This window comes from Podarcis melisellensis (assembly GCF_964234715.1).
Source record: "Podarcis melisellensis genome assembly, chromosome: 11".
NCBI classification, from domain to species: domain Eukaryota; kingdom Metazoa; phylum Chordata; class Lepidosauria; order Squamata; family Lacertidae; genus Podarcis; species Podarcis melisellensis.
Window position 1 is genome coordinate 8,419,005 of NC_138543.1, and position 25,537 is coordinate 8,444,541.

Here is a 25,537-nt window from a genome sequence, read left to right on the forward strand (position 1 = left end):
GTATAGCCAGAGATGATGAGCAGATGAGGAGGCCTGTCGGGCCGTCTTTCACCTTGCTATCTGCAGTTCGCTCCTAATGGCATTCAGGAGTTGCATTTTCCTCCCCTCGAGCCCTCCTCCTCTTCGCTCCCAGACTTTACAAGTAAAAATTAAAGACTTTTTGACAGCAACAAAGGAAGCTGAAGGAGAAGAGGGGTTTAAATATTTCAGTTTAAGCTGGGAGTAAGATAACAAATGAGTTTTTACAGCCCGCATTGTTTCTCCCACTCAAAAGGAAAATGGGACACTGTGCATCATTAAGCAAGCGCACACAGAGAAAGTCGTTTGTGTTTGCATGGAAGGCTCTTGCTACAGGAAAGAGACCATGGCATGCTTCTTTGCTAGGCAGCTCATGAGGGAAGAATTGACAGTGGAAATCAGTCCTAGAAATGTATTATTCTGTGGCAAGAATTCTGGACACTGCGTCAACAGAAAGCCTTCTCAGAAGGTATCACCCACTAACCTGGCTGCAACAAAGGATGAAACTGGGAGTCCGTTTCAGGCTTATAGGCAAAATCACAGCATGCAGAAGCAATACTCAAAATACCGTCATACTCAAAATAAACCCACTGAAATAAATGGGCATGACTAACTTAGGTCCATTAATTTCAATGGGTCAGAACTGAGAAAAACCTAGTTGGCGCCATGTTTAATGAACTGGATTTCCCATGTAGGACATTATATTCTATATGCAGTGAAGGTAAAGGTAAAGGACCTCTGACAGTTAAGTCCAGTTGCGAATGACTCTGGGGTTGCGGCGCTCATCTCGCTTTACTGGCTGAGGGAGCCAACGTTTGTCCGCAGACAGTTTTTCCGGGTCATGTGGCCAGCATGACTAAGCCGCTTCTGGAGCAACCAGAGCAGCGTACAGAAACACAGTTTACCTTCCCGCTGGAGCGGTACCTATTTATCTACTTGCACTTTTTGGCATGCTTTCAAACTGCTGGTTGACAGGAGCTGGGACCGAGCAATGGGAGCTCAGCCCGCCACAGGGATTCGAACCACCGACCTACCGATCAGCAAGCCCTAGGCTCAGTGGTTTAGACCACAGCCCCACCCGCATCCCTATATGCAGTGAAAGGGAGGACATATTATCAATCCCGCCTTGTCCTGAAGTTCAGGAGTGGGTGAGGATCAGCCAAACAGGCTCTACATTTCCAGGGAGAGCTGTACTGTATTGTCCAAACAGGCTCCAAATTGCCTTTCAAATGCAGCATTTGGTACAAATCCAGACGCTGTTCTATTCAATACGCACTGTAATGACCAACTGTTAAGAATTACATAAAGTTCTGGTACAAAAACAGAATCACCTTTACTTAGAAACATAGAGTTGACCCCAGCGTTCGAAAATCCCATTATTCTAGGTGCATTTTGCGACAAGGGATTTCATTAGCAGTGAAATGAGTAGTTTCTGAGCTCTGGGCGCAGTACTGTGACTAAGATTTCAGATTAAAACTGCAGAGGGGAAGGAAAGGAGGACCTTTTTCAGCCTCCCCATTTCCAGCCAGTCTCTGAAGACTGGAGAAGAGACCCTCTTAAGAATATTAGGGGGGCAGGCAGGGGAAGCATTGCTTTGTTTTTTGCAGCCTTCAGATGAGGACTAGCGTTTAGCGGCAGTTCATTCATTTTCAGCTTTGCATTCTTGTTATTAAAAAAAGTGTGCCTAGACATTCCATTGCTGCACCCATAACCTAGGTTTAAGGTGCCATTTAGCTCCTAGCTTTCATTTCTCAGTTTCTAGCAGTGGTTCACCTACTGGCCAAGAGGAAATTTTGGACCTAGATCAGGGGTGTTATCTTATACTAAATAAGCACTTGCTCAGGGGGCACTAGATTTGAGAGGCCCTGCTATGCCAAGCATGCCGCTGCTATGGATAGATTCAGCGTTGGAAAGCTCTGGCAGCAAAGCCATTCTGCTGGTGAAAATATGCAAGTGCAATGGCAGAAATGGGGAGCAACCTTGGGCAAGACATGGGTAGCAGGGGGGGGTGCATTTCAATTCATGGCTGTGCCCTGACACAGTCCACAGCCCCAGATTTGTCAAAAAGATTTTCCCTCCTGTTGATTTTAATGGAAGAGGAGGAAATTCAAAAAATGCCACCCCACGCCAACAATTGCCCCACGTCACGTTCCCATAACAGATACGGAGCAACTTTGCGCCCCCAGCACAGCACTGCCAGTATATAAACCCCAAACAAGAGAAAACAACTCAGACAACAGGGAGTGAAGGATGGAGTTAAGACTTTCTGGCAATATGTCAATCTCACAAGGGGGAATTTAGCTGCTGGGAAAGCGCACTTTAGCACAAAACAGCCTGTTTCCAGAAAACACACAGGAACTTAAGCACATTGCTAACATTTCTCATACTAGAACCCTAACAGGTGTTCTGTTTCAGGACTCCAAGTACAGCCAGCCACAACTCCAAGCTTTACTCCATTCTAAGAAGCAGAGGTGCAGGACAGAGAACCTCACACAGGTAAGCGAGGGAATGTAATATTTAGGGCACAACTGCTACAACCACCTCCCTTGTTGCGTATGTTAACACTGTGTCTTGTCTAAACTGTATCGCTCCCACAAATTCACACACACACACCTCACATTAGTGGGAAGCAGTGTCCTCCCTCAAACACAAATAAGCTCTCTGTTGGCAAATGCCAGATACTGCTTTTCACTGTGGGCCAAACTCTCCTGAGCATTCTCTCTAATTTCCAGACTGAACATACCTCATAAACATAGCTAGACTGGATAGTAAAAAAAAAAAAAAGGGGGGGGGGAGAGGAAAAATAGAGATTATTTTTTCCTCCTTTTTCACTTTCAGCAGTATTTTTTTCCTTTGGCAAAAGAGCAATATGAACTGTTATTTTTGAAAACAGGCGCAAGTAATGTGTGCACATATTCAGAAGTGAATATGTCTAGATTCATTTCAGGAGCACCAAGTTATATACATCTGCAGATGTTGAATCGAAGCCGATAAAGTACTAAAGAATTCCAAAAGGAAGCAGTTCACTTATGGGTGTTCAGAAGAGGGTGAATGATCCCTGCACACAAAATAAAAGTATAACTACAGATACAATTTGAGGGTCTGGCTTCCACACTGGCGGCACTCGGTTACTGAGCAACAAAGGCTAACCCAGTGAAAGTTTCAGAGAGATCCATCATTCACATCTGAAACATCAGCACCTCCTTTGATAGTCATTTGAACTGAACTAAATCAACAGCTTGGTGGTATGGAGAATGTACCACCTTGCCTGAAACAAAAGAAGTTCAGAAACAGGCATTGATATGGAAGACTGAAAGTTGGGTTTTCACCCTGTCAGGAAGCCATTTATTCTCTCTAAGCAGCTGGATTATTTTACAGATATTGAGCCTCAAAAGCCTTGATTGTTATCTTATAATGTCTCGAGGAAAGTGAACAAAGATAGAGAAAGGTCAAAGCAACACTCTGTTTAAGCCCATCTGCTGGTTAGGCTCCTATCGAGATGAACAGAAATAAACATTGCTGAAAAGAAAAAGAAAAACCTGTTCTATTGCTGTGCTTTCTTAACTTTGGCAGCGGAAGGTCTCCGAGACAGACAGGAATTCTTCAATAAACAAATGTGAATGAGACAAAGAGAGGGCGAAGGACTGTAAATGTGGATAAATCCACGTTTAAAAACAGACCACCCAAAAGCCGCTTGCATGGCCAGCTGATTCCGAATACTGTAATTAAATGCATCACCTGAATTTGGCCACACCTGGCAAAGTGGTAAGGAACAAATAAGAGATATATCAACTGCTGACAAGGGATTCCTTTCTTTCTCTTTTTGCTATTCTTTGCTTTTTTCTAATATGCTTGATAACCATGGATTTTCAATACAAATCCTTTGCATATAATTCCACCTGCCACATATAACGTGATTAGGGTGACATGCTTTGTATTACAGCACGTGAACATAGTGGTTGGACATTATTACTTTACTTAGGTCTCAGTGCGGCAGTTCTTAGCTCAGTAGTACAAACTGGCTTTTTTAATCCAACGTTTTAAAAAGTGGTTTGGAGCACAAAGATCTGCAGTGGCAAACCTGAGTGGTGCACAAATATGTGCCTATTATTTACGAGATAAAGAACAAATCACGACCAGATGCATGAAAAGATGGGCAACTGAGATATGCAGTAAAGCACACAAGAATAAGCTGATGTTCCAAGAGGCCGAAGCTTTACTAGAGACTGGTTTTTAAGCTTGAAAATGTGAGGCATGTCAGTTTGAAAATCATTGAGCACCATGCAAATATGCCCAAAACCTGACATTCCGAGGCAAGTCAGAGTCTTGCTGGGAATATGCTTCAATCATTTTTTAAAATTATTTCTTTCGGAAGAATTACAGATTTAACAACACATGCATGCCTTTCATATGCTGATTTCATTTGCAGCAGAATTATTAGTTGCACAGTAGATCAGCTTTCAAGAATGGTGGTGAGGATAAAGAAGTGAGCATTCAACAGCCTTGTAAGGGGGTGGGGGTGGAACCCAGGGTACTATTCATGATTCAACAATATACACTTGCTCTGGATTACATGCTTGTGGGCAATGCCCCCTCCCAAGAGAACAGGGCTCTCTTGCTGCAACTTGCTTTTGATGTGGCAATGAGGTTGAGTGCAGCACACATTTCTCCAGATCATGGGACTGCCTCTGTGTGGACACGGCGGGAAACTCATCCGCAAAAGTAGATGTTATAACTATGGAAAATTGTGTTCCATACTAAAGGTAAAGGACCCCTGGACACTTAATTCCAGCCAAAGGCAACTCTGGGGTTGCAGCGCTCATCTCGCTTTCAGGCCAAGGGAGCCAGCGTTTGTCTACAGACAGCTTTCCGGGTCATGTGGCCAGCAGGACTAAACCGCTTCTGGCGCAATGGAACACTGTGGCGGAAACCAGAGTGCACAGAAACACCGTTTACCTTCCTGCCGCAGTGGTACCTATTTATCTACTTGCACTGGCGTGCTTTCAAACTGCTAGGTTGGCAGGAGCTGGGATAGAGCAACGGGAGCTTTACTCTGTCACGGGGATTCAAACCGCGACCTTCCGATCAGCAAGCCCAAGAGGCTCAGTGGTTTAGACCACAGTGATTCAGTTAAAGTAACAAAATTAGAAGCGCTATACAGACAGAGAAAGGGAGAAAGAATGGTGGGGGTGAAACAACTGCCTTTGCTACTCTGGGGGGACTCCAGAATACAAGCACAGGCTCGCAATAATTAGAAGAGATCTCAATAAAAACCTGACTTAATGCTTTAGATTATAACTTCTTTTCATAGCACTGCTTACACACCACTAGTGTGTGTGTGTGTGTGTGTGTGTGTGTGTGTGTGTATCTCCCACAATAGTTGCAACACGTATTAAGAAAAATTGTAATTCCTGCTTCCTCTAGTTAGGTCAAGGGTCAAGTAGAGTGAAAAATGATTGGTGAGCCAGACAGAAAGGGAAGAAAAATGACTGCTGAGAAAGTACAGTTACCAAGTCTTTACCAAGGTCAGAGTGAGCTATAAATCCTCTGTGCTGGAGCTGTGCCAGAAGGAAAGCCTCCCAGAGCTCTTTTCAAAGAGCTCTTCCCTAGCAGTACCCACCCATGCTTTTTAATTTTGTCTTTGGAAAAATATAAATATCATGATTATGACTATGAAGCAGAAAGCATGACGAGGGCACGCGCACACCCACATACAAACCCTCCCAAAATGTCCAAGGTGACCACTAGTATTCATAGAACACATATACACTCTGCAGGTGGCACAAGGGCTCTGTTGAAGAGATTTTGGATTCAAAAGCATCGGTCTATACATGCAGCGGCTTTTATCAGCTAATGGAAAGGAAAGAACTTCATGTATAAGCTCCATTCCTCCACTGCAGAAGAAATTGGGATGTACCAAGAAAAGACACGAAAGCATCATGTTAACCACATGAGCATACTCTAGTCCCAGGAAAGAGGTTTAATTGCAGATTCAGTAATTGACACTTTTATAACGCAGGAGTCAACTCAGAGCCCATTCACACATTATAAATTAAGCCTGATTTGTATCAGTGCTAACCTATACTTCTGGAGTACAGATCTGAGCGGGGTGGAGAAGAATATCCACAGAAACTTCTGCAAGCCCAGAATTCCACATTCCCTGTGCACACTGCTTAGCTCAGTTGGAGAAGAGCACTCCTGGAAAACATGGGTCAGCAATGCAGTGCTATTGCTATTACAGTGTTCTGTAACAGCAGGGCTTTTACCCAAAGGTGTAGCCTTCAGAGTTCATGCATTCAATTCCAGTGCTAAAAAGAATGTGGCATGATCTCAGTTACTGGGGCAATTGTTTAAGGCGAAAAGGAGCAATGATCAATGTTTAGCAACATTTTATAGGAGTTGCACCCTTTGTTTATCCAGATATAATGTTTAACCATTGTTTGTTTTTCTTAAACTATGATTACATGTTACATCTGAACAACTGACACATGGTTAAGGATTAGCTGCAACCCAGGATGCAAAGCCATGGTTTCAAGCGCACATCACTACGTATGCTAACTACATAGAAGGCATTACTTCTGCACTAAGTAAAAAAAAAAGGTAAAGGACCCCTGACAGTTAAGTCCAGTTGCAGACGACTCTGGGGTTGCGGCGCTCATCTCGCTTTATAGGCCAAAGGAGCCGGCGTTTGTCCGCAGACAGTTTTTCCAGGTCATGTGGCCAGCATGACTAAGCTGCTTCTGGCGCAACAGAACACCGAAACCAGAGCAGCACACGGAAACGTCATTTACCTTCCCGCCGGAGTGGTACCTATTTATCTACTTGCACTTTTTGGCATGCTTTCGAACTGCTAGGTTGGCAAGAGCTGGGACCGAGCAACGGGAGCTCATTCTGTCGTGGGGATTTGAACTGCCAACTGTCTGATCGGCAAGCCCAAGAGGCTCAGTGGTTTAGACCACAGTGCTACCCGCGTCCCTCTTCTGCACTAAGTAGGATGCAACAAATACCAGAACAATCTAAACGATGGTTTTAATGTCTGTGTGATTTTAACCAGGGTTAAGGCAACCCCTTTGGTTACTGCTAATAATTTGGGGTGCATAGTAGCCTTGGACACATCATCTGGCCCCACCTAGATAGAACTTTAGTGATAGCTGCTATTATTACATAAGCTACATAACCACAACACACGATTTCATCTCTGGTGGACAGCTCCCTTAATAGAGTGGACAGCTCCCACCAGAAATCAGTATCAAAATACTACCACAGCAGTACGCAAAGAGCTAAGTGAGTAAACCAAGAACCATAAACCTTTCTTTGCACAGCCTATATATATATTTTAAAAATCCTATCTCTCACCTATTTTTCTAAGCCTAACAATGAAAAACAACAGTTATAAAATATGAAACAATCCAGGAGTCAACCAAACCATAAATAAAAATAGCATAAAAAGGAAGGCTGATTACATAATAACCATCAGAACTGAACATCAAAATACAGTACAATCACAACTTACATGTGTTTAACTTGTGCGCTTTCAACCTTGCGTGGTTGAAGGCTGGTTGAAACTGGGCAAATTAAATGTACTACACAAGTCAAATTAAATAAACACTTTAAAAGCTCTTTTTGCATTGGGTTTTCCCAGCATTGGAAATAACTTTCAAGGTCTCTCTGCCTTGCTTATCAGGCAGGTCCTGCTCTCTCTCTCTAAAAGCACTCTGGCTTTCTTGGGGGGCAAGACTTGCTCAGTGAGGGCTCCAGAAAGGTACGGATGCTCGCATAAGAGTGCTTCAGGTACATTCGTTTCAGATATGTGTGCCATCTTTGGAACATAAGCCCCGTGCAAGATGCAATCGTACTGTACCATTCCAAAGTACCTTCTGTTACAGAAAAGCTCTAGCGCCCCAGTTACTGCCAAGCATGCTTTGTGTCACTGAGGGATCTGCAGTGGGGCCGCAGATGAGAATCACAGAATGCAGGAAGGCTAATCCCTGAAACATTTCTTAAGCCAATGATGTTCATGAAGGTTTTTCCAAGGGCTGAATCGACATTTTCTCATTTAGGACTGTAACAAGTTTCGAACAAAGGCATTGTGAAATAAGGGCAACATAACCGCCAAGTGCATTTTCTGTCCACCGTGTACATGAAAACAAGGGCACTCTGTGAGTGACACACCTCTAAGATTACTCTAGGTGCCTACACTAACACTGACAGAACTGTGATGAGGATTATTCTCAACCCAGAAAGAACCACCCGATGAGTTAATTTCTGGTAGGACGTTCTGCTCTGTTCTCCCAAGCACCATCTCCTTGGATCACATTACATCTCAGATGCAAACATCAAACCACAGTCAGCTTGATGAGGATAAAGAACAATTCTGGTGTTAGCAAACAACTTCATAAACTTACTTGGAGTGAAAATGCCCGTAGAGCAGGGATGGGAATTAAGGCAGCCATGAAGAATGCAGTAACATTACTGAAGGAAGTAAGGGCTACACTCGCCCCAGTGCGTTTCAGACATTCTCCTGTCCTGTCCTGAAAAATACATATAAAGTTGTAGAATACCATACTATTGCATACTGGAAATATAGACCATTCAGACAGACATGCACAGTTATAGCACACAATCAATACTATCCATAAAAAGTGGCAACATTATGGTATTCTTAACGCCATACTGGCATTAAAAAATACATGTTGAAAATAAAATTCTGCAGCGCAGTAGATTTGGCATGAGCTACCCATCAGTTATTTCACAAGACTCTAGAAAATGAGTGGAAAATTTATCCAGAATGATACACTTTCATCTGTATGAAGCCATTTGCTACTGTGAATGATATGAAAATAGATGTTTTCTTGTCGCCAGAATATCTGATCTAAGAAATTTCACTCAGGACAAAAAATTAAGAAGGCATGATTAATCCTGGTTACCTGCATTGCAAATCATACATACACCTCTAGCTCAGATACAGTAGTTTGCATTGTCCCAAACAATTGGCTGTTACCTCAAATGGAATTCTCTTGTTCTGCCCAGTTTCGCTAAATGCATGTGCCAAAAGGAAGACATCGTCTACACCAACTCCTAAAGCAAGGAAGGGTAAAACCTGCACAAAAAGGAAAGAAGAACCAAGTGTGTTTATAGGAGGCTTATGACTCACCTGAGTAATTATGACCTGCCAGCTAATTGAGATAATTTTCCAAATTTGTTCATGCAGATTTCTGTTACCCTCTAATGCTTGATACATCCCTGTTCTTTTTGTGCAAAATCCTAAAGCGAAATTATAGGGCCACTTGCATCTTGTGGGATGTTTCTACCTATGTATATATCTATGCTGAAACTACAGTCCTACTATTGCCTTAAAATGCAGATAACAATGACATGTTCCCCATTCAGTCTGCCTGCTGACTAACAACAGGTTATTCTCTCAGCTTAAACCTGTAAAATGTCCATTGCTTGGCATGCTAGCGCAGGTATAACTCCAGAGCTCTTTACATTCCCTCCCCCAGTGATTCATCCCGGCAAATAAATTGACCAAACTCTTAATAACTATTCATTCAGTACCTGAGTTGTGGCAGCATTAAAGGAAATCCCAATTAATGAACAGAGGCCCAATCCTGCAGCTACTGAGAGTGCAACCAACAAGACTCCTGCCAGCCCCACGGCACCCTGGGATTTAGCACAGTCCCACCGCAACATGGTTAAACAGGCATAGGCAAGCTGAAAGCAGAGCAAAAGAGAGTTGGTTGGTTGGTTGGGTCTTTTTAAGCAAAATTTCAGACAAAGCAAGCCACATTTTAACATTGTCCCTTTCTAGCCAAAGGTTTCGCCTACGAAATACACTTTTACGTGACAGATATTGTACGGCAGTTTTGAGCAACGGTCCCTTCTTCTCAAATACTGTCTGAGAGTCTGAACTCAGATTGACAAGTCTCAGGCAAATCGGGTCCTCCCTTGAAAAGGGCACGTGTTGCGGTGAAACCTGGCAACCAAACCCTGTGTTGTGGGTGGGTTTGATTAATTAGCCACAACACCCAATTGGTAGGTCCCTTGATGCTGGGTATAATTAGGCCAATGGGATGCAGCCTAAACAGATCAAGGGACCTATATATACCTATGCAGTGATCCAGAGCTTCCTCTTTCGGTGTGTGTATCGGAACATCTCTCCCTACTTTTAGGGCTTGCGTGCTTGACCTTGCTATGCTGTTGTGTGTCGTCTGCCGTTGGGACAGGGGCACGGCAGGAATTTTCCCCACTTGGCTGATTAGCTGATGCCATTTGGGTTTTGCGTGCCGCGTAGCAAATCGTCACAACTTGTAAGGTTGCGGATAGGCTCTGGTTCAGGTGATAGGGATGGGAGAACGCTCTTGCCAACCCTATGTGAAGGGTTTTCCGTTAAAGGAATCCAGGGACTCAATGGTTTGGTCAACCCCTGAGAGGGGGTTGTGCCCGTGCCTTAGTCCAGGGGGACATCTGGGTGGTGGACGTAGCCTGTTCCTGGCTTTCCGCCTATCCAGGTGTTCACCCTAGGCTGACCTATGCTGGTGCCCTGGGTCAGCGCTACCTGCAACAGTGCAGAGAGCTAGTCGAACCAGAGCCTATGCAACCAGTCACTTGCTGTAATTAATAAAGTTGTGGCCTAAATTCTGCCAAAAACCAAACCAAAATTTTGAGTCTTGTCTGAATTTATTTAAGGGGAAGGTTTAAAGGTCTGACCATGCAAATGCCCTTTCTGCTAGCAAAGATGGTTTAACTCGGGGGAGCGGAACATTTTTCAGGTCACATTCCTTCTTCGGCAATCTTTTGGGGGGTGGGGTCTACATGCCAGTGGCCGCCATGGTTTGGTGACAAAGTGGGAAGTGACAAAGGGGGAAGTGACTGTGACCTTTGTACAGTAGGCTGCATTCCAGTCACACATAAGCCAGGGGTTCCTACACAAGTTTCCCCCCTCTCCCTCCACCCCCACCCCAACTTTGTCCATCCGGGCAAGGAAGAGTCATTATCAGAGTTCACAGACACATTCCAAATCAATAAAAGCGCTCAAGGACTGTATAGGAAAGAGCCAGCAAGGTGTTCATCTTGGAGAGAAAGGGGAGTGGTCTAGGAAGAGTTCAGAGAGCCAGATAGTTCTAGATAGGTTGTGGCCTGAGGTTCCCCAAACATTGGCTTAGCTGAAACTGCAGAGATCAAGCCTGTCCTCCATCTATCCCATGTGTGCACTTTCTCAAATGAGCCACAGGTTCTCTTAAGATACAGACATGAAGGAAAGAGATTGCCCCAAATGCAGTTTTTAACGTGACTGCAGGAATGCTTATATGATGGGTTGCTTTAAAATGAATCACAGGAACATTACGAAGAATCAAAGCAATATTGTGTTCATTTTACCATTAATAGGTAGCCGCTGGCAACTCTGATAACGCTGACATCAGAAAACGATTTTAGGATATCTTCCAGGGTAGTTGTAGTAAAGGAAAGCACCTTCTGTGTAGAGTTTTGTGCCACACTCTGATGGACGATCTGTGAGGAGATGGGAACAGTGATCAAGGAAAGGAGGACAATACAATGCGTTCCTGCAGGGGATATGATTTAAAACCAGCTTTTATTTGTTTGTGTATGTGTGTGCGTCACACACACACGGATATGTCATTAACTCTTTGTTGCATAATTGCCATACTTGGCAGAGAGGCTCAGCAGGCTGCTATAGATCAAATAAGCTTGTGTGCCCCAGAGGAGAGGAATATGGCAATTTATTTGAAATAGTGAAACTGAAGACGGTTCACGCTCAGTCTCCCCTGCTTCCCCCACCCCCCGTCTAATTTTTTTGCTCTCTCGATCCAAGAGTCTACAACTGATTTGTTGTTATATCAGTTGTGCCTCTAATCTAAAACAACAAATTCTTAAGAGCAATCCTCTCTTTCTTCATTGGCTGGGCACTTTAGAGAGGTCGCAAGCAGCTTAGCAGAGGTCAACCCCTGGGAAACAAAGGCCAGATAATGTCACATGACCTCACCAATGGGACTGCAGCTGTGAACAGATTCTATGGCTGGCTAATGTGTTCCAGACACCTTTGCTGGATAACCACACTGACCAAATGTTTTTAAAGCCAGCCGAGCTCTTTAAAGCTATGGCAGTTCACTGTCGGATCAGCAAATCAGAAGAGCGCACCAGGATTTAAAATTCACGAGTGAAAACAAATGCTGTATGTCTCTTTAACGTCACTCACAACAGCAAATTCATCTAGGGTGAAAGCAAAAAGGCAAGTTTAAAATCCTTTGCTGCTACTGTTCTAAACAGAGGGCACACTTATCCCACAAGCCAGTTCTACTGTATGGAGCTTCAATGAAGAAGTATTCACTGCCATGGATGCTTTAGCTGAGACTTCTGCATTGCAGGGGGTGGGACTAGATGGCCCCTGGTGTCCCTTCCAACTCTACAATTCTGTGAATCTATGATGAGGGATAAGGATGGGAGTTGGACTCCCATCAACAGCTTTCCCATACCTTCTACAGACCATGGACATTTCCACAAGCATACAGTGGTACCTCGGGTTAAGTACTTAATTCGTTCCGGAGGTCCGTTCTTAACCTGAAACTGTTCTTAACCTGAAGCACCACTTTAGCTAATGGGGCCTCCCGCTGCTGCCGCGCCGCCGGAGCACAATTTCTGTTCTCATCCTGAGGTAAAGTTCTTAACCTGAAGCACTATTTCTGGGTTAGCGGAGTCTGTAACCTGAAGCGTCTGTAACCAGAAGCGTATGTAACCCGAGGTACCACTGTACCCACCAGAAATGGTTCACCAGGTAGGTTTCTTGTTTTACCTCAACATACATCCTTTGCCAGGCTTCCAGAATTGCCGCTGCTTTGTCTTCATTCCAGTTGATGTGCGAAACATACTCATACCCCTTGAAGTGCTCGTACATTTGCTTAGGAGTCATTAACTGAAACATGGTTTGTAAAGCCTGGGCACTGCAAGAGGAAGGGAGGTGGGAGCTTAGAAGGAGGAAAGGGTTTAGGGCAGACATTTTAAACGAAGACATTTTCAGCGCCTGGCGTCCTAAAACGAGCACCTTGAAGGGACCTTTGGCTTCGCAAGGTTGGAAAAGATCTCTGCTCGAGACTCAGAGAACTGATGCTCATTGGAAAAGCCAACTCAGGAGCAAGTGGATCGAGGAACTGTCGAAGCCAAAGGCGGGTTTGTACATTAATACGCTTCACCTCATTTCTGCTTCATTTTCATAATGTGTTACTTTATTGTGACTGCAAAACACCTTGAGTGTTTGTCAAAAAGCTGGGGAAAAAATGCCGGGAACTGCTTCACTTGCAGTAAGGTTATATCAGTGAAGACAGGATCGCTACCTTAAACCAGTCCCCCAATTTTTATACATATGAGACAGAATACATTTAAATCATGTAAGGTCCATGTAAGTGTACCCTGGGCATACAGTGATGAACATTTGAATGAACAACAAATTCTATTTTCCCAGCTGAATTGCTGAAAATCTTTCCATTATTAGATGGTGAAGGATGCTCTCTGGCAACTCAGTTTCCATAATACATTGCTTGCTTTTTCTTCTCCTGATCCAAACATACATACATAACTTTATTTGTATGCCACCTTTCCACAATTCAAACCATGCTCAAGGCAGCTCACAACATGAAAAAAATACATATGTATTTTTGCGTATGAAAGAAATACAGAGGCCTGCTGCTACGGAGACCTTATGAGTGAAGCGTGAGCAAAAGCACTGTGGCTGAAATGTGAACTACACTTTAATTTTGTGTCCTTCCAAGTTGGCTGAACCCTATTCTGCTGAACCCGTAATAAAGCAGTAACTCTAGATAACCTACAGCCAAAGTGGAACTGAACTGTACAGAAAGCATATATAACTAGTACAAACTGTCAAAACATTCAAATAATACGTAGTAAGAAAGATTACTCTAGAAAGCAATTAAATTGTCATGGAAACATTCAGGAAGGAGATTTCACGACCTACCATAGACAACCCAGCTTAGCAACACCTCACCCACAGGTGGCAAAGGTTTTCAAGAGAATTTTATATTTTTTAAAGAGAAAGAAACAGGATATATGAGACAAGGCCATTGGTATTTACCTGACAAGTTTCCCAGTACCATTTTTAACTGTGCCACCAATGATCAGCTCTTCCTGCCAATGCATATATTTTTTGGATAACCCATAGCATCCTCCACTTAAAACAAGGGCCACGTCTAGAGGCTAAAAGGCAAACAAAAGATGTTACAGAACCATAGGCCAATAAGAAAGCACAAGACAATAAAATGAAACACGACCACTAACATGAATTCAGGGACTCCCCAAAGACAAGTTTGCTAGTACACAGGAATCCTGCAGCAAGCTCTGAAAGGGTTCAGGGTTAAGCAGTAGTCAGGAACATACTTGAACTGTAAAAATACTTCATATTTACGTGGGGTTATGTTCCAAGGATTGTACCTAAAGCCAAACCGTGTAGTCAAAACCCCTTGTGTTCAATGACGGGTGAGACTGACAAAGTCATTTTTCAAAGGAACCCGCCCCCTTTTATTTATTTTTCACTTTTTATTTGCCACATGCGTAAAGCTGAAAAGTTAAAACCATGCAAGTTGTGGGCTGACGGAAGAAGCACATGTCAAAGACCTTGTCTTTCAGCCATGATTCATTTACATGTTGATGTACACCCAGACTGGATCTTAGGCTTCTAATAAGTGTCAGGACTAAATAACCGTCAGTTATCAAATTAAACATAGTCCTTTGTAATTCTCCATCTAGTAAACACCCTTAGAAAATACAGTTGCCGTATCATCTGGAATATCCATTCTAGTATCCCCCTCACAGTAACACTGGAAATGATATTTGCCATGGAAATGTAAAGCCCGATCGCACTATTCTTTAATTCAGGCAATTAAAACTCCTCTTGAAGTTGTATAATTAATGGTCAGTTGGAAAGGACTTGGGCTGGCCAACCGACCCAGGGAAGTGTAACAGATCTTTAGCACTCTGACTCCCTAGAGAGGTGAACAACAACAGAACTTTGTTCTTTAGTATATATTTTGCTCCTTTGGGTGCAGCAACTGGGGACTGTCAACCGAAAACGAAAAAGAAAACGTTGAATACTTCATTTCCTTGGTAGCTCCCAGAAAAGGCAGAGAATATGACCGAAACTGCCAGAACATTCTCCATTTACTGAGGGACCAAATAAGAGCATGGTTCTTACTGTTTACATTCATATACCTAGGGAGTCAAGGAATCTGTAAGGTCACATTCCTGTGGCCTTCCATGGAGGATAGACCTCTGACACTGGACTAAATTGCTCCTGTCTCTAGACTGCAGACCAAACAAAATATGGAGAACTGGAAGCAAGGGAAGGCCCCATTTTGCCTTGAAGCTTAGTGACCACAGCAAGGGAGTTCATTCAGTTTCAAATCCTATGCATCTATGGGCACATCAGTATTCTTTTAGGGGCCTTTCTTTTGTTGCTCCTCAAGTTCTCCTCCAGAAGCATAAATCTCTGCAATGGTGTGCTTTGCAGAAGGGGCTGTAGTAGGAAAGGGGCAGAATCAGGCAAAACCAGCAGCCCACCCTAGTGTGAGTGGAATGACTTCTCTTCACACAAAGTGAGCTCTGGATCCAAGCTACTAAAACCATAAAACAAAGTCAGTTCCACAATCATAGCTCAGTGACAAGTGAATGCAAGACAGTTATTTTTAACATGCACAACAAATTTGGGATTCTTTCATCCAGTAATGCGTGCTTTTAAAACACATTCATTCTCCTCCCCACTTACCCTCTCTCTGTTCATACACATATGCATGCAAATTTCAAATATTACCACTTACAATGTAAATCAAAAGCAGCCTCTATTATAAAACATGTTCCTGAGCCAAAATAGAGAACCAATTCGTAGGAACAGTTGGAGGAAGCTGAACAGGGATACAGATTTCACATGGCAGTCGCAGTTAGCACTTAGTGGACATAGCTGGTGAACTGCCCTAGTGGCCTCACGAATCTAGTCACTTTGATATCCTAGAATCCCTTGCTTTGCAGGAGGGCATAAACAAAGCTGAAGACAGTACTGCATGTCACTACAAACAGCTGGTAAAATCAACACACCCAGGAAGACACTCATACGGAATAGTTTCATCTCTTTCCCAAGATCGCCTATTCCCCCACTTGCTCTCTCCTTCTATCATGCCCACATTTGAAAATCCAAAAAGCATAACTCCTATTCAGGAGACACCGGGAGCAACAAGCAAATGAAGATCTGTGGAGACAGACAGAAAGCAGTCTGCAACCCATAAACAAATACATGCAATGGAAATTCCAACAGGAGTGCTAAATCAAAATGCAGTGAAGCCATGGTCTGTTTTACAAAGCTGAAAGGAGTTCTTAAATAAAAATCTTCTCTCTGAGGATGTGAAACTACACTGTAAACAACACTGGTCAGGACTGTTCTGCCCAGGTGGCAATGCCAGCCATTTATTTATTTGGCACATTTGCACACTACTCTTCTTCTGAGGAGCTGAAAGTATCACGTCTGAATTCCATTTTATCTTTTTGGGGTTTTTTTGTTTTCTTTTGTTCTGGAATCCATTTTATGTTTTGTTTATCATATCTTCATTTGCTTCCAGGTTTTTGACTCTTCATCCCAATCACATCATAATCATTTATCTTATCATGAGGTAGAGACACTTAAAAAAAAATAATCAATATGAAAGCTGTTATTATCAGATTTCTAAGAACAGCTGTAGGCAACACATTGCCCACATGTACCTATAAAATGGGACTTTCATGAGGGTTAAATTGAAATTTATTTTTGAGGCTGGCTTAGAGGATTGTAGGGTTCCACCATTTCTTCCACATTTCCTGAGTTAGCCAACAAAGGCCAAGCTAACTTACTTTGGTTGAATTTTTGTTGGGTGCTGTGATAGGACAGTCAGGATCATCAGGATTCAGGCAAGGTCGATCCATATACCCATGTCCAACGTCTGCCTTATTCAACATTTCTTCCCAGGTATCTACTTGCGAGTTTATTTTCTTTAACTCCTCCAAGAATTCTAAGGGGTCAAAGTTGGTCCACTGCAAATGGGGTTTCCCTCTGGAGAAACAAAAGAGTAGGAACATAATGGTCAAAAAGGCATCAACAACCTTCACACTGACTCACAGTATACACTTCTCCCCCTCCCAACCCTCCTTATAAACATCAAAAGCCCAAACTATGGATATAATTCACCCTAATTATGCCCTATTACCTGAGCAGAACTTACTCTTGATTCTGCCTATTTTAAACTGTGCTACATGTGATATTCATTCTTCAGTAGCCACTGTTGAAGACGGTTGAGAAATCATATCTTAGGACTGGTTTCAGACAACAAATTTCTTGTTAATGTGAATAGTCCCACCCATCCCAAAATAAATGTTTTTTTCTATAACATCTGAACGGGGAGGTTACAAATATTACCTAAATGAAGTTCTAGAACTGCGATGACACTATTGTAGTTGGCTGTGGAATTACTGAGGTTGGCCGATATTCTTTGATATCTAACTGCCAACATCATGTTGGGTTCATGTGTATGGCCAGGGATGTTCAAATGGACAAGAAATTTAATGTCTGATCTTGCCTTTCGATACTTTTAAAATTGGGATTACTGACTTCTTAGTTACTTTTAAAAGGAGAAAGAATTTCATATCACATAGGAATTGCTTGCCTCTGAATACACGTTTCATATGTAATCAATAAGGTTCTCGCTTTTTTATACTTAATAGTTACCGTGTTCCTTCAAACTCTTGTTAACTTAGCCATCGACTCAAAAATGCCTGAGCACTAGCTGCTGCCACCATCATGACTGTCTTTCTATTTCTCCTACCTCCAGTTTTGATTTCATGATGTTGATAGACTATAAAGGCTTTTGGCTGCCTTATTTTGCGGTTCAAACTACTGTATCTGCTTAACGAGGCTTAAGTCATTATTCAAACTCTCCCAACCAGAAAACACAAACCCCCTTATTCCCCCATCTAAAAAAAAAAAAAAAACCCTCCACACTGAAGGTTAAGAGATGGCCATTGCAAATTGCTTTTACAGAGACATGCAAACCAGGGCAAAGACAATAACACAAAAGCTAAGTCTTGCATAATTAACCAAAAATGTCTAAACTGATTAAAAATTAACTCTTTGATGGACACATTACGTTACATATAACAATCTTCCAAAAGAGATACCTTGTGCCACTGAACAATCAGATAAACAAAGGATTAGTTTCTTCCTGAGATTATTATTTTTAATTCAAGGCGACAATTCACATACTTTCAGCCAAAGAGAACTGTCAGGCCATCGGTACTATTGTATGTTAGAATTAAAAACAAGGAGGGCGCAAAGCTTATTTCCCTCAAAATAACCTTTGTTGCTGCTGGGACATGCGTTCTAAAAGTATGATGGAAGTAGCTTGAAAACAGATTCAGATTCACTGCATTCACAGGCATTTGTTTTCAGGATGGTGAAAGTGTTGTGAAACCATTTCCACAACGCTTTAGAAAGTATTCCTGGCCTTGCCCCACAAAGACAGAGCTGCTCTCTCTTATTTTCCTTTCCTTTCCTTTCTTGCATGGGAAAAAAGATTAGTGGTTGTTTTCAAGGTTGTTGGCTTTTAGAAGATTTTTGTGCTAAAATGTGTGAAAAGCTGAAATGTGACAGCACACTTTGTCTGAGAAGAAGCACTGCAAGAACTCAGGACATCTACCAGGAGACCGATTTTCCAGAAATTTGCATACTTGTTTCCTTTCCACGGCATGCACCTTAAGACACAGGGCACACAGATCTTCAAAATGACTGCAGAAAACAACCCTGGAAAACAACCCTCGATAAAGTTCAAAGCTCAATCACATCAGTGTCAATGCTAAATCGGTTGTTAAAGAGGAAGGCTAAAGGTTGCAAATAAAAATTTGTCTGTTGAGATACTATTTATAAGCTGGTCCATGGTCTTTGTGGAATGGCGGCAGCTGAATGCCTGGAGGAAGCAACATCTGATCCAGGATCAGGTGCACATGGATGTGAAACTTTCGTGAAACCACTGCAGCTGTACCTGGGTCTTATGTGACTTCTCTTATGCAGCTACATTCCTGCAGATGGAGAGTCTTGTCTGAACACGCTGTTTGTCTTGTGACTCCACCTCCATTTTTAAGACAAAACCCTCATCAAAGTCACATATATCCAACTTCTGATATTTTGTTGCCAGTGCAGCATAAGAGCAAATCATAATAACGTGAAAGGCAACCATGCAGTCCAAGCCGGTTTATAATGTAGAAAACAACACTTACGGTAGATATGCAGTCCCCGACTGTAACTTTGCACCCTCCCAGAAACAGTCCAAAGGTGTGATAATTAAACAAGGGTAAAGATGTTCTATGATCTGTCAAAGTTAGAAAAAAAGCACACGCCAAATTAAGAAACGATAAAGAGTTCAATGCAAAATTATTATTTACAGAGGAAAGCGTGTGCAGAATACAACGTATTATGTGTTACCTTGTCCATGTAACCTTCTGTGATTGGTTCCCCTGATTTATGGCATAAGTGTTCCAATTTCCATTGTCTGTAAAAAAATTAAGAGCAAATCACATCAAAACCATAAATACACACATTTATTTTTTCAATGTCCCCCACGTAGGTGGTACACCTTTAGAGGAACTGTAAAGCACAGATGAAGCACTTTTAACTCCTGAATAAGGGGCCTGTTGTGCAATCATCAAAACAGGGCAGTTTTTGTTTGTTACAGAGAATGCTACTTTGTAAACAGGGCTTGAATTGCGCAGGAATGGTTGGGAACCCTCTTTCCGGATGTGTCTGCAGTCAAGTATTCTGTTCAATGTGATATGATTGCCTTGCCATCCCCATCACTCAGCCCAGACACTGAGGTCCAGCTCCGAGGGTCTTCTGCTGGTTCCCTCCCTGCGAGAAGTGAGGTTACAGGGAACCAGGCACAGGGCCTTCTCGATAGTGGCGCCCTGCCTGTGGAACACCTTCTCTTCAGATGTCAAGGAAATAAACAACTACATGACTTTTAGAAGACATCTGAAGGCAACTCTGTTTAGGGAAGTTTTTAATGTCTGATGTTTTATTGTGTTTTTACTATTCTGCTGGGAGCCACCCAGAGTGGCTGGGAAAACCCAGCCAGATGGGCAGGCTAATAATAATAATAATAATAATAATAATAATAATAATAATAATGTTCTTTTGCTCATTTGGAGGTTTATTTTGCAGGCATAATTTTTGCCATGGCACACCCTGTCACTCTTCTGGCATGCTACAATTTGAATTATATTAGTTAACCTCTATGGAGCTAAAATCCTGAAAGATTATAGTGGCATATGGTGTTGACTTGGTTGTTCCATCAATCCATTTCCTTCATCCTTTGGAAAGAATGAAACTGACTGCACACACAACCCTCTCTCGTTTATCAGACACCAACTTAAAGACTTTTGAAAAGCAAAACCTGGAATACTGTACTGTAGACAAATTGTTTGGAGTGACTATTATGTTACCAATTGGTGAACACTAAGGACTTTTTGCTACTTGGAAACCCATTAGTGCGTCATGCAAAATTTATGCTGCACATTTATCTATGCTGTATCGAAAACAGCTTCTGACTTTGAAATATGACAGACTGTAAATGCCTCAAGATTAGGTCCAAACCTGTGCTATTAACCTTAACTAAAAACTTTGTTTAGCATCACAGATTTTCATAAGGCAATATTTATATATGTCAGCATACCAACAAATGAAAAAAAAATTAAACAAGAGGGAAGTTCTGTTTTCATTTATATCAATACCAAATCTGTATGAGTACCATAGAGGCACGAACGATTATTTTCTGAAACACCTTGTTCAGAGTAACTTCAGACATTTTAAACTAAGGTCAACACCTGGAGATTCCAGGGCGAAAACTAATTATCGAGGGGCTACCTATCCCCTTATCCCCCATTGCCAACTGAGATGCTAAATAGGAACCAAGGAAGAGGCATCTGTGGCTAAAAGAATTAGACAGCCACTGTGAGGCTGAAGGCACCGGCCCATTTCCGCTTCCTTCCTTCAAAGTGGCCCTCCAGGAACATGAGTTGGTGGGAGGGTTGTAAATATTGAAAAGCAGATGTGCAAGTCTGCTGCAATCCCATTTACTGTACTCCCACTGCATTGCCGAAAGGGGATAGTTGCGCAGCAGAGATGCACATCTGAAGCTTGTCTTATCTCCTCTGCATGAATTCGTCTTCACGTGTTAACAGCAGGAGAATTCAAAGTGGGACCACGGCACTCCTGCACCTCCTTGTCAGGTCCCAAGCTATTCTTAGTTCCGGGAAGTTAAAATAACATAGCCTTTTCTCTCCATTCCACCTTACCTGTTGTACATGTACACGTGTACCCTGCTGGCTTGAAGTGCAGAATCAAGGTGCTGTCGGAGTGCCTCTGCTGTTAGCACATTAGCGCAGTCCTCTTGCGGTGTCTGAATCATGAGTTGGGGATTAAACATGGCCTCTTCTCCAATCTTCTGGCGCGTGTAACTTAACTCCCGACTCACTCGTCCACCAACTGACAGACAAATATTTACAACCTGGGATCAGCCAACAATAACTTACTCTGGATTCACATTCTAAGAGCTCACAGGCCACCAATAAACTTTCCCAAATGCATGGAATGTTCTGTAGCCAGTTAAGAACTAAAGCAATTTTAAAGAGAGCTAATTTCATCTACAGTGCAGCAAAAAGACAGAAATTTCCCTTTATATACAAAAATAAATCAATTAATTGTTCCTACTTCACAAACAGAGGTGTGTGTTAAGTTGATTCCTGCTTAGACACATGGTCTTTCAGTATCACACCAAAATTTCCACACGTAGAAAGTTTATTAACAAAAGAAAAAAAAAGGAACCTTTTCCTTGCAGACCAGACCAAATATTTCTCTGTTACAATTTCTTGCACTTGTATAAACAGTCTGCTGCAATGGCACATTTCAAGATAAATGACTTCAATTTACACTCTTCTCCTAAATAATTTGGCAATGGCAGAAGGGGAAATGTTTATCTTCCATAAAAAGGAGGTAGGAGGGAAAGAGTAAATGAGCATTAGTATGTCTTGCTGCTGCTAGTTAAAACATAAAAATACTGTTAAGTTAGGGTCACACAACGGTGCAGTTTCAGAGGAACAGAGTCAGCTACACTTAAGCAATCAATTCCAAGTGTCTAGAATCGCTACAGTGAGCTAGGATGGACCAGAATTTGGATTCCAAGGCAAATTTTATCTTTAAAAAGTCAAGAAACCTAACAAGGAGACACATTTATGCAGCCTAAAGGTCTAAAGGAAGCTAAAATGAAGTCAGAGACTGTGCGACTCTATACAGCTCTACTCAGAACAGCAAAGGAAACTGCAGAAACCAGAAGGACCGCTGTCCCCACCTGAAATGCACTGTGGGCCACAGCCTTTTTTTTAAAAAAAGTAAATGGTTAAAGCATTTTTTGAACCAGGGATGAGGAACTTGTGGCTCTCCAGATGCTGTCAGGCCCCACTTTTAATTTATTAATAGAGAGAACAAAGGACACAATTGTTTATTGATTAAGATGAAACAAAAACATTGGACAATTGGTTTTCACCTTCAGTTTTAAATTTTCATCTCAAAACAATGTGTTTGCAAATAAGCCCCTCGCTTTCACTGCTAGGTAATTTATGCTTATAGTAACAAAGTTTACATGGACATCAGTTCTGAAGCTTTAATTCAGCTTACTAAGATACCGGTGGAATTTTGATATTCCAACCTACAGTTCACATGACAACAAATCTCTACATCCCCATAGGAACAATACATGCTCTGCCATTCCATTCCTAAATCTATACCTTATTTTATTTTTTTGGAATATATGGAATTTAACACTAATTTCAGCCAAGAGGTCCAGTCTTGTGCAAGACAAAAGACAGCATTCCTCATCTCTACTGAAAGTGACCAACTGTTTAGTATCAACAGAAATTATTGCTCCTTACTCAAGGTGCTGTCAAACTATATTAATCTCACTTAACAAGGCAAATTTAGCTAATCAGAATTACATCATAGTCAGCAGGAAAAGCTGTGCTCTTTCCTGTCTCCATAAACCCAGTGAGTGAATAGTGACAGATAACTAGATGGGTTTTTAAAGCATTTTATTCCCATGAAAATGAATTTTGTCAATTACGTAGCATTGTATATTTTAGTACCATATATATATATGTATATATATGTATGTATATTTATATTTATATATACGCACAGTGGATTGTTTTTGAGCTTAAAAGCTGTAATGTATTTAAAATTACATTTAATACAATTAATTCTATTTAATTGCAATGTAATTGTTCACAGTTCTTTAAAAAGTTGATATAAATGGATTGGAAGTAATAACCCCCCCCCCAAAAAAAATACACAAGAATGAAAGAACTATGTGTGAATGCTGTCTTTCCTGTAGTTTTTTTCTTTTAATCCTTAAAGTGTAAAGACCTTATAATGTACTCTCGCACAGACATCTGCTTGATAATTTTTCCAAACTGTTTCCCCCAAAACTCTGCTCCAGTTTTTCAAAGAACAAAAGACCTCTCCACAAGAAAATGCCACTTTATGTGACGCCTTTAACATCAATATACACCCAGGCTGACACATCAGCCTCACATGTCTAACACACTCTGATCACCCTAGGAAGACGAGCGAACCTATACACATATTTCTATCCTTTTCTTTCGTCATTCCTAAAAGCTTTTAACAAACTATTATGAAGATTCACAATTAAAACAGCTATTGCAGAGTTGTACAGTTGGAAGGGATCCTAAGGGTCATCTAGTCTAACCCCCTGCAATGCAGGAACTTAAGCTAAAGTATCCATGACAGATGGCCACCCAACCTCTGCTTAAAAACCTCCAAGGAAGGAGAGTCCACAACCTCCAGTGGGAGTCCGTTCCACTGTCAAACAGCTCTTACTGTCAGAAGAGTATAACATTGTTAACTATAATGTCTGGAAAAGTTCATCATTACAGTGGTACCTCGGGTTACGGACGCTTCAGGTTACAGACTCTGCTAATCCAGAAATAGTACCTCGGGTTAAGAACTTTGCTTCAGGATGACTACAGAAATCGTGCTCTGGTGGTGCGGCAGCAGCAGGAGGCCCCATTAGCTAAAGTGGTGCTTCAGGTTAAGAACAGTTTCAGGTTAAGAACGGACCTCCGGAACAAATTAACTTCTTAACCTGAGGTACCACTGTAATTTGTATGCTCCATACATTTTTTGCTATTTAATTACAGTGGTACCTCGGGTTAAGTACTTAATTCGTTCCGGAGGTCCGTTCTTAAGCTGAAACTGTTCTTAACCTGAGGTACCACTTTAGCTAATGGGGCCTCCCGCTGCCGCTGCACGATTTCTGTTCTCATTCTGAGGTAAAGTTCTTAACCCAAGGTACTGTTTCTGGGTTAGTGGAGTCTGTAACCTGAAGCATCTGTAACCTGAAGTGTCTGTAACCCGAGGTACCTTCAAGCACTTACTAGTAACACTGCCTGGTTCCAAAAGACCAAGAAGGATGATATGAAGAGCCAATCTCCTTGGAGTAAAGAGTTCCACAATGCTGGTGCCACTGCTGAAAAGATTCTGTCCTAAGCAACTACCCAGTCAAAGGCGACTCTGGGGTTGCGGCGCATGGAGCGCACGGAAACACCGTTTACCTTCCCATCACAACAGTACCTATTTATCTACTTGCACTGGCGTGCTTTCAAACTGCTAGATTGGCAGGAGCTGGGACAGAGCAACCGGAGCTCACCCGTAGCGGGGATTCAAACCGCCAACCTTCTGATCGGCAAGCCCTAGGCTCAGTGGTTTAGACCACAGCACCACCCACATCCCTTTGCTCTTAATATATGGGGGTACATTAATACAGAAACCTGTTCCTACTTGCTTAGTAGTGCAGACAAGCATGGCCAACGTAGCCAAGTTCCTTTCTTGGAGTACGCCATATTCATGGATGGTGAATTGATAGGCCTAAGCACATATGGCAGTTTGGCACAGTGTGCTCCAGTGCTAAGCACAACACTTGTGATGCCATGGAAAACTAGTGGTCTGTGATCAAATAATTCAAACAGTTTGCTTGGGTGAGTTTGGTAGACTCTGAGCAGGGAGCACCCAGACAAATGCAAACATACATAGCAAACAATCTGCCCAGAACAAAAGCTGTTGCAAAAGATTCTGTTAAACACCACGATGGCAGTGGTTTTCTTCTTCAACTTTTAAAAAAATCCTCCCCTTCTTTATTGTTTCTTCCACTAGGATGGAAAACAATGGCATTTTTTGTGTTTGTGTGTTCAAGTTGTAAATAATGACATATAAATTATATGAAGAGATCTTAGTAACAATGCAATAAATCAAAAAAGGTAACTACAAATGTACAATGCAATTAAAAAAACACTTCTTTACATTGCAAATGAAGAATAAATTAAAACATTCTTGGGTGATTTCACGTTTCTAGAG

General features: G+C 42.0%; 1 protein-coding gene across 3 annotated transcripts in view; it reads right to left on the reverse strand.

Annotated features, from left to right (window-relative positions):
* Positions 1-25,537, reverse strand: part of PTCH1 (patched 1) — a 107,088-nt gene that overhangs the window by 33,890 nt on the left and 47,661 nt on the right. For all 3 annotated transcript variants that reach the window (XM_081930377.1, XM_081930376.1, XM_081930378.1), the window contains 10 exons: positions 21,409-21,598; positions 19,541-19,607; positions 19,336-19,427; positions 16,921-17,119; positions 14,123-14,244; positions 12,830-12,977; positions 11,398-11,529; positions 9,577-9,732; positions 9,020-9,118; positions 8,424-8,549 (listed from right to left, as the gene is read on the reverse strand). In XM_081930377.1, coding sequence (XP_081786503.1) covers positions 8,424-8,549; positions 9,020-9,118; positions 9,577-9,732; positions 11,398-11,529; positions 12,830-12,977; positions 14,123-14,244; positions 16,921-17,119; positions 19,336-19,427; positions 19,541-19,607; positions 21,409-21,598 — 1,331 coding nt within the window. The remainder of the gene's footprint in view (positions 1-8,423; positions 8,550-9,019; positions 9,119-9,576; positions 9,733-11,397; positions 11,530-12,829; positions 12,978-14,122; positions 14,245-16,920; positions 17,120-19,335; positions 19,428-19,540; positions 19,608-21,408; positions 21,599-25,537) is intronic.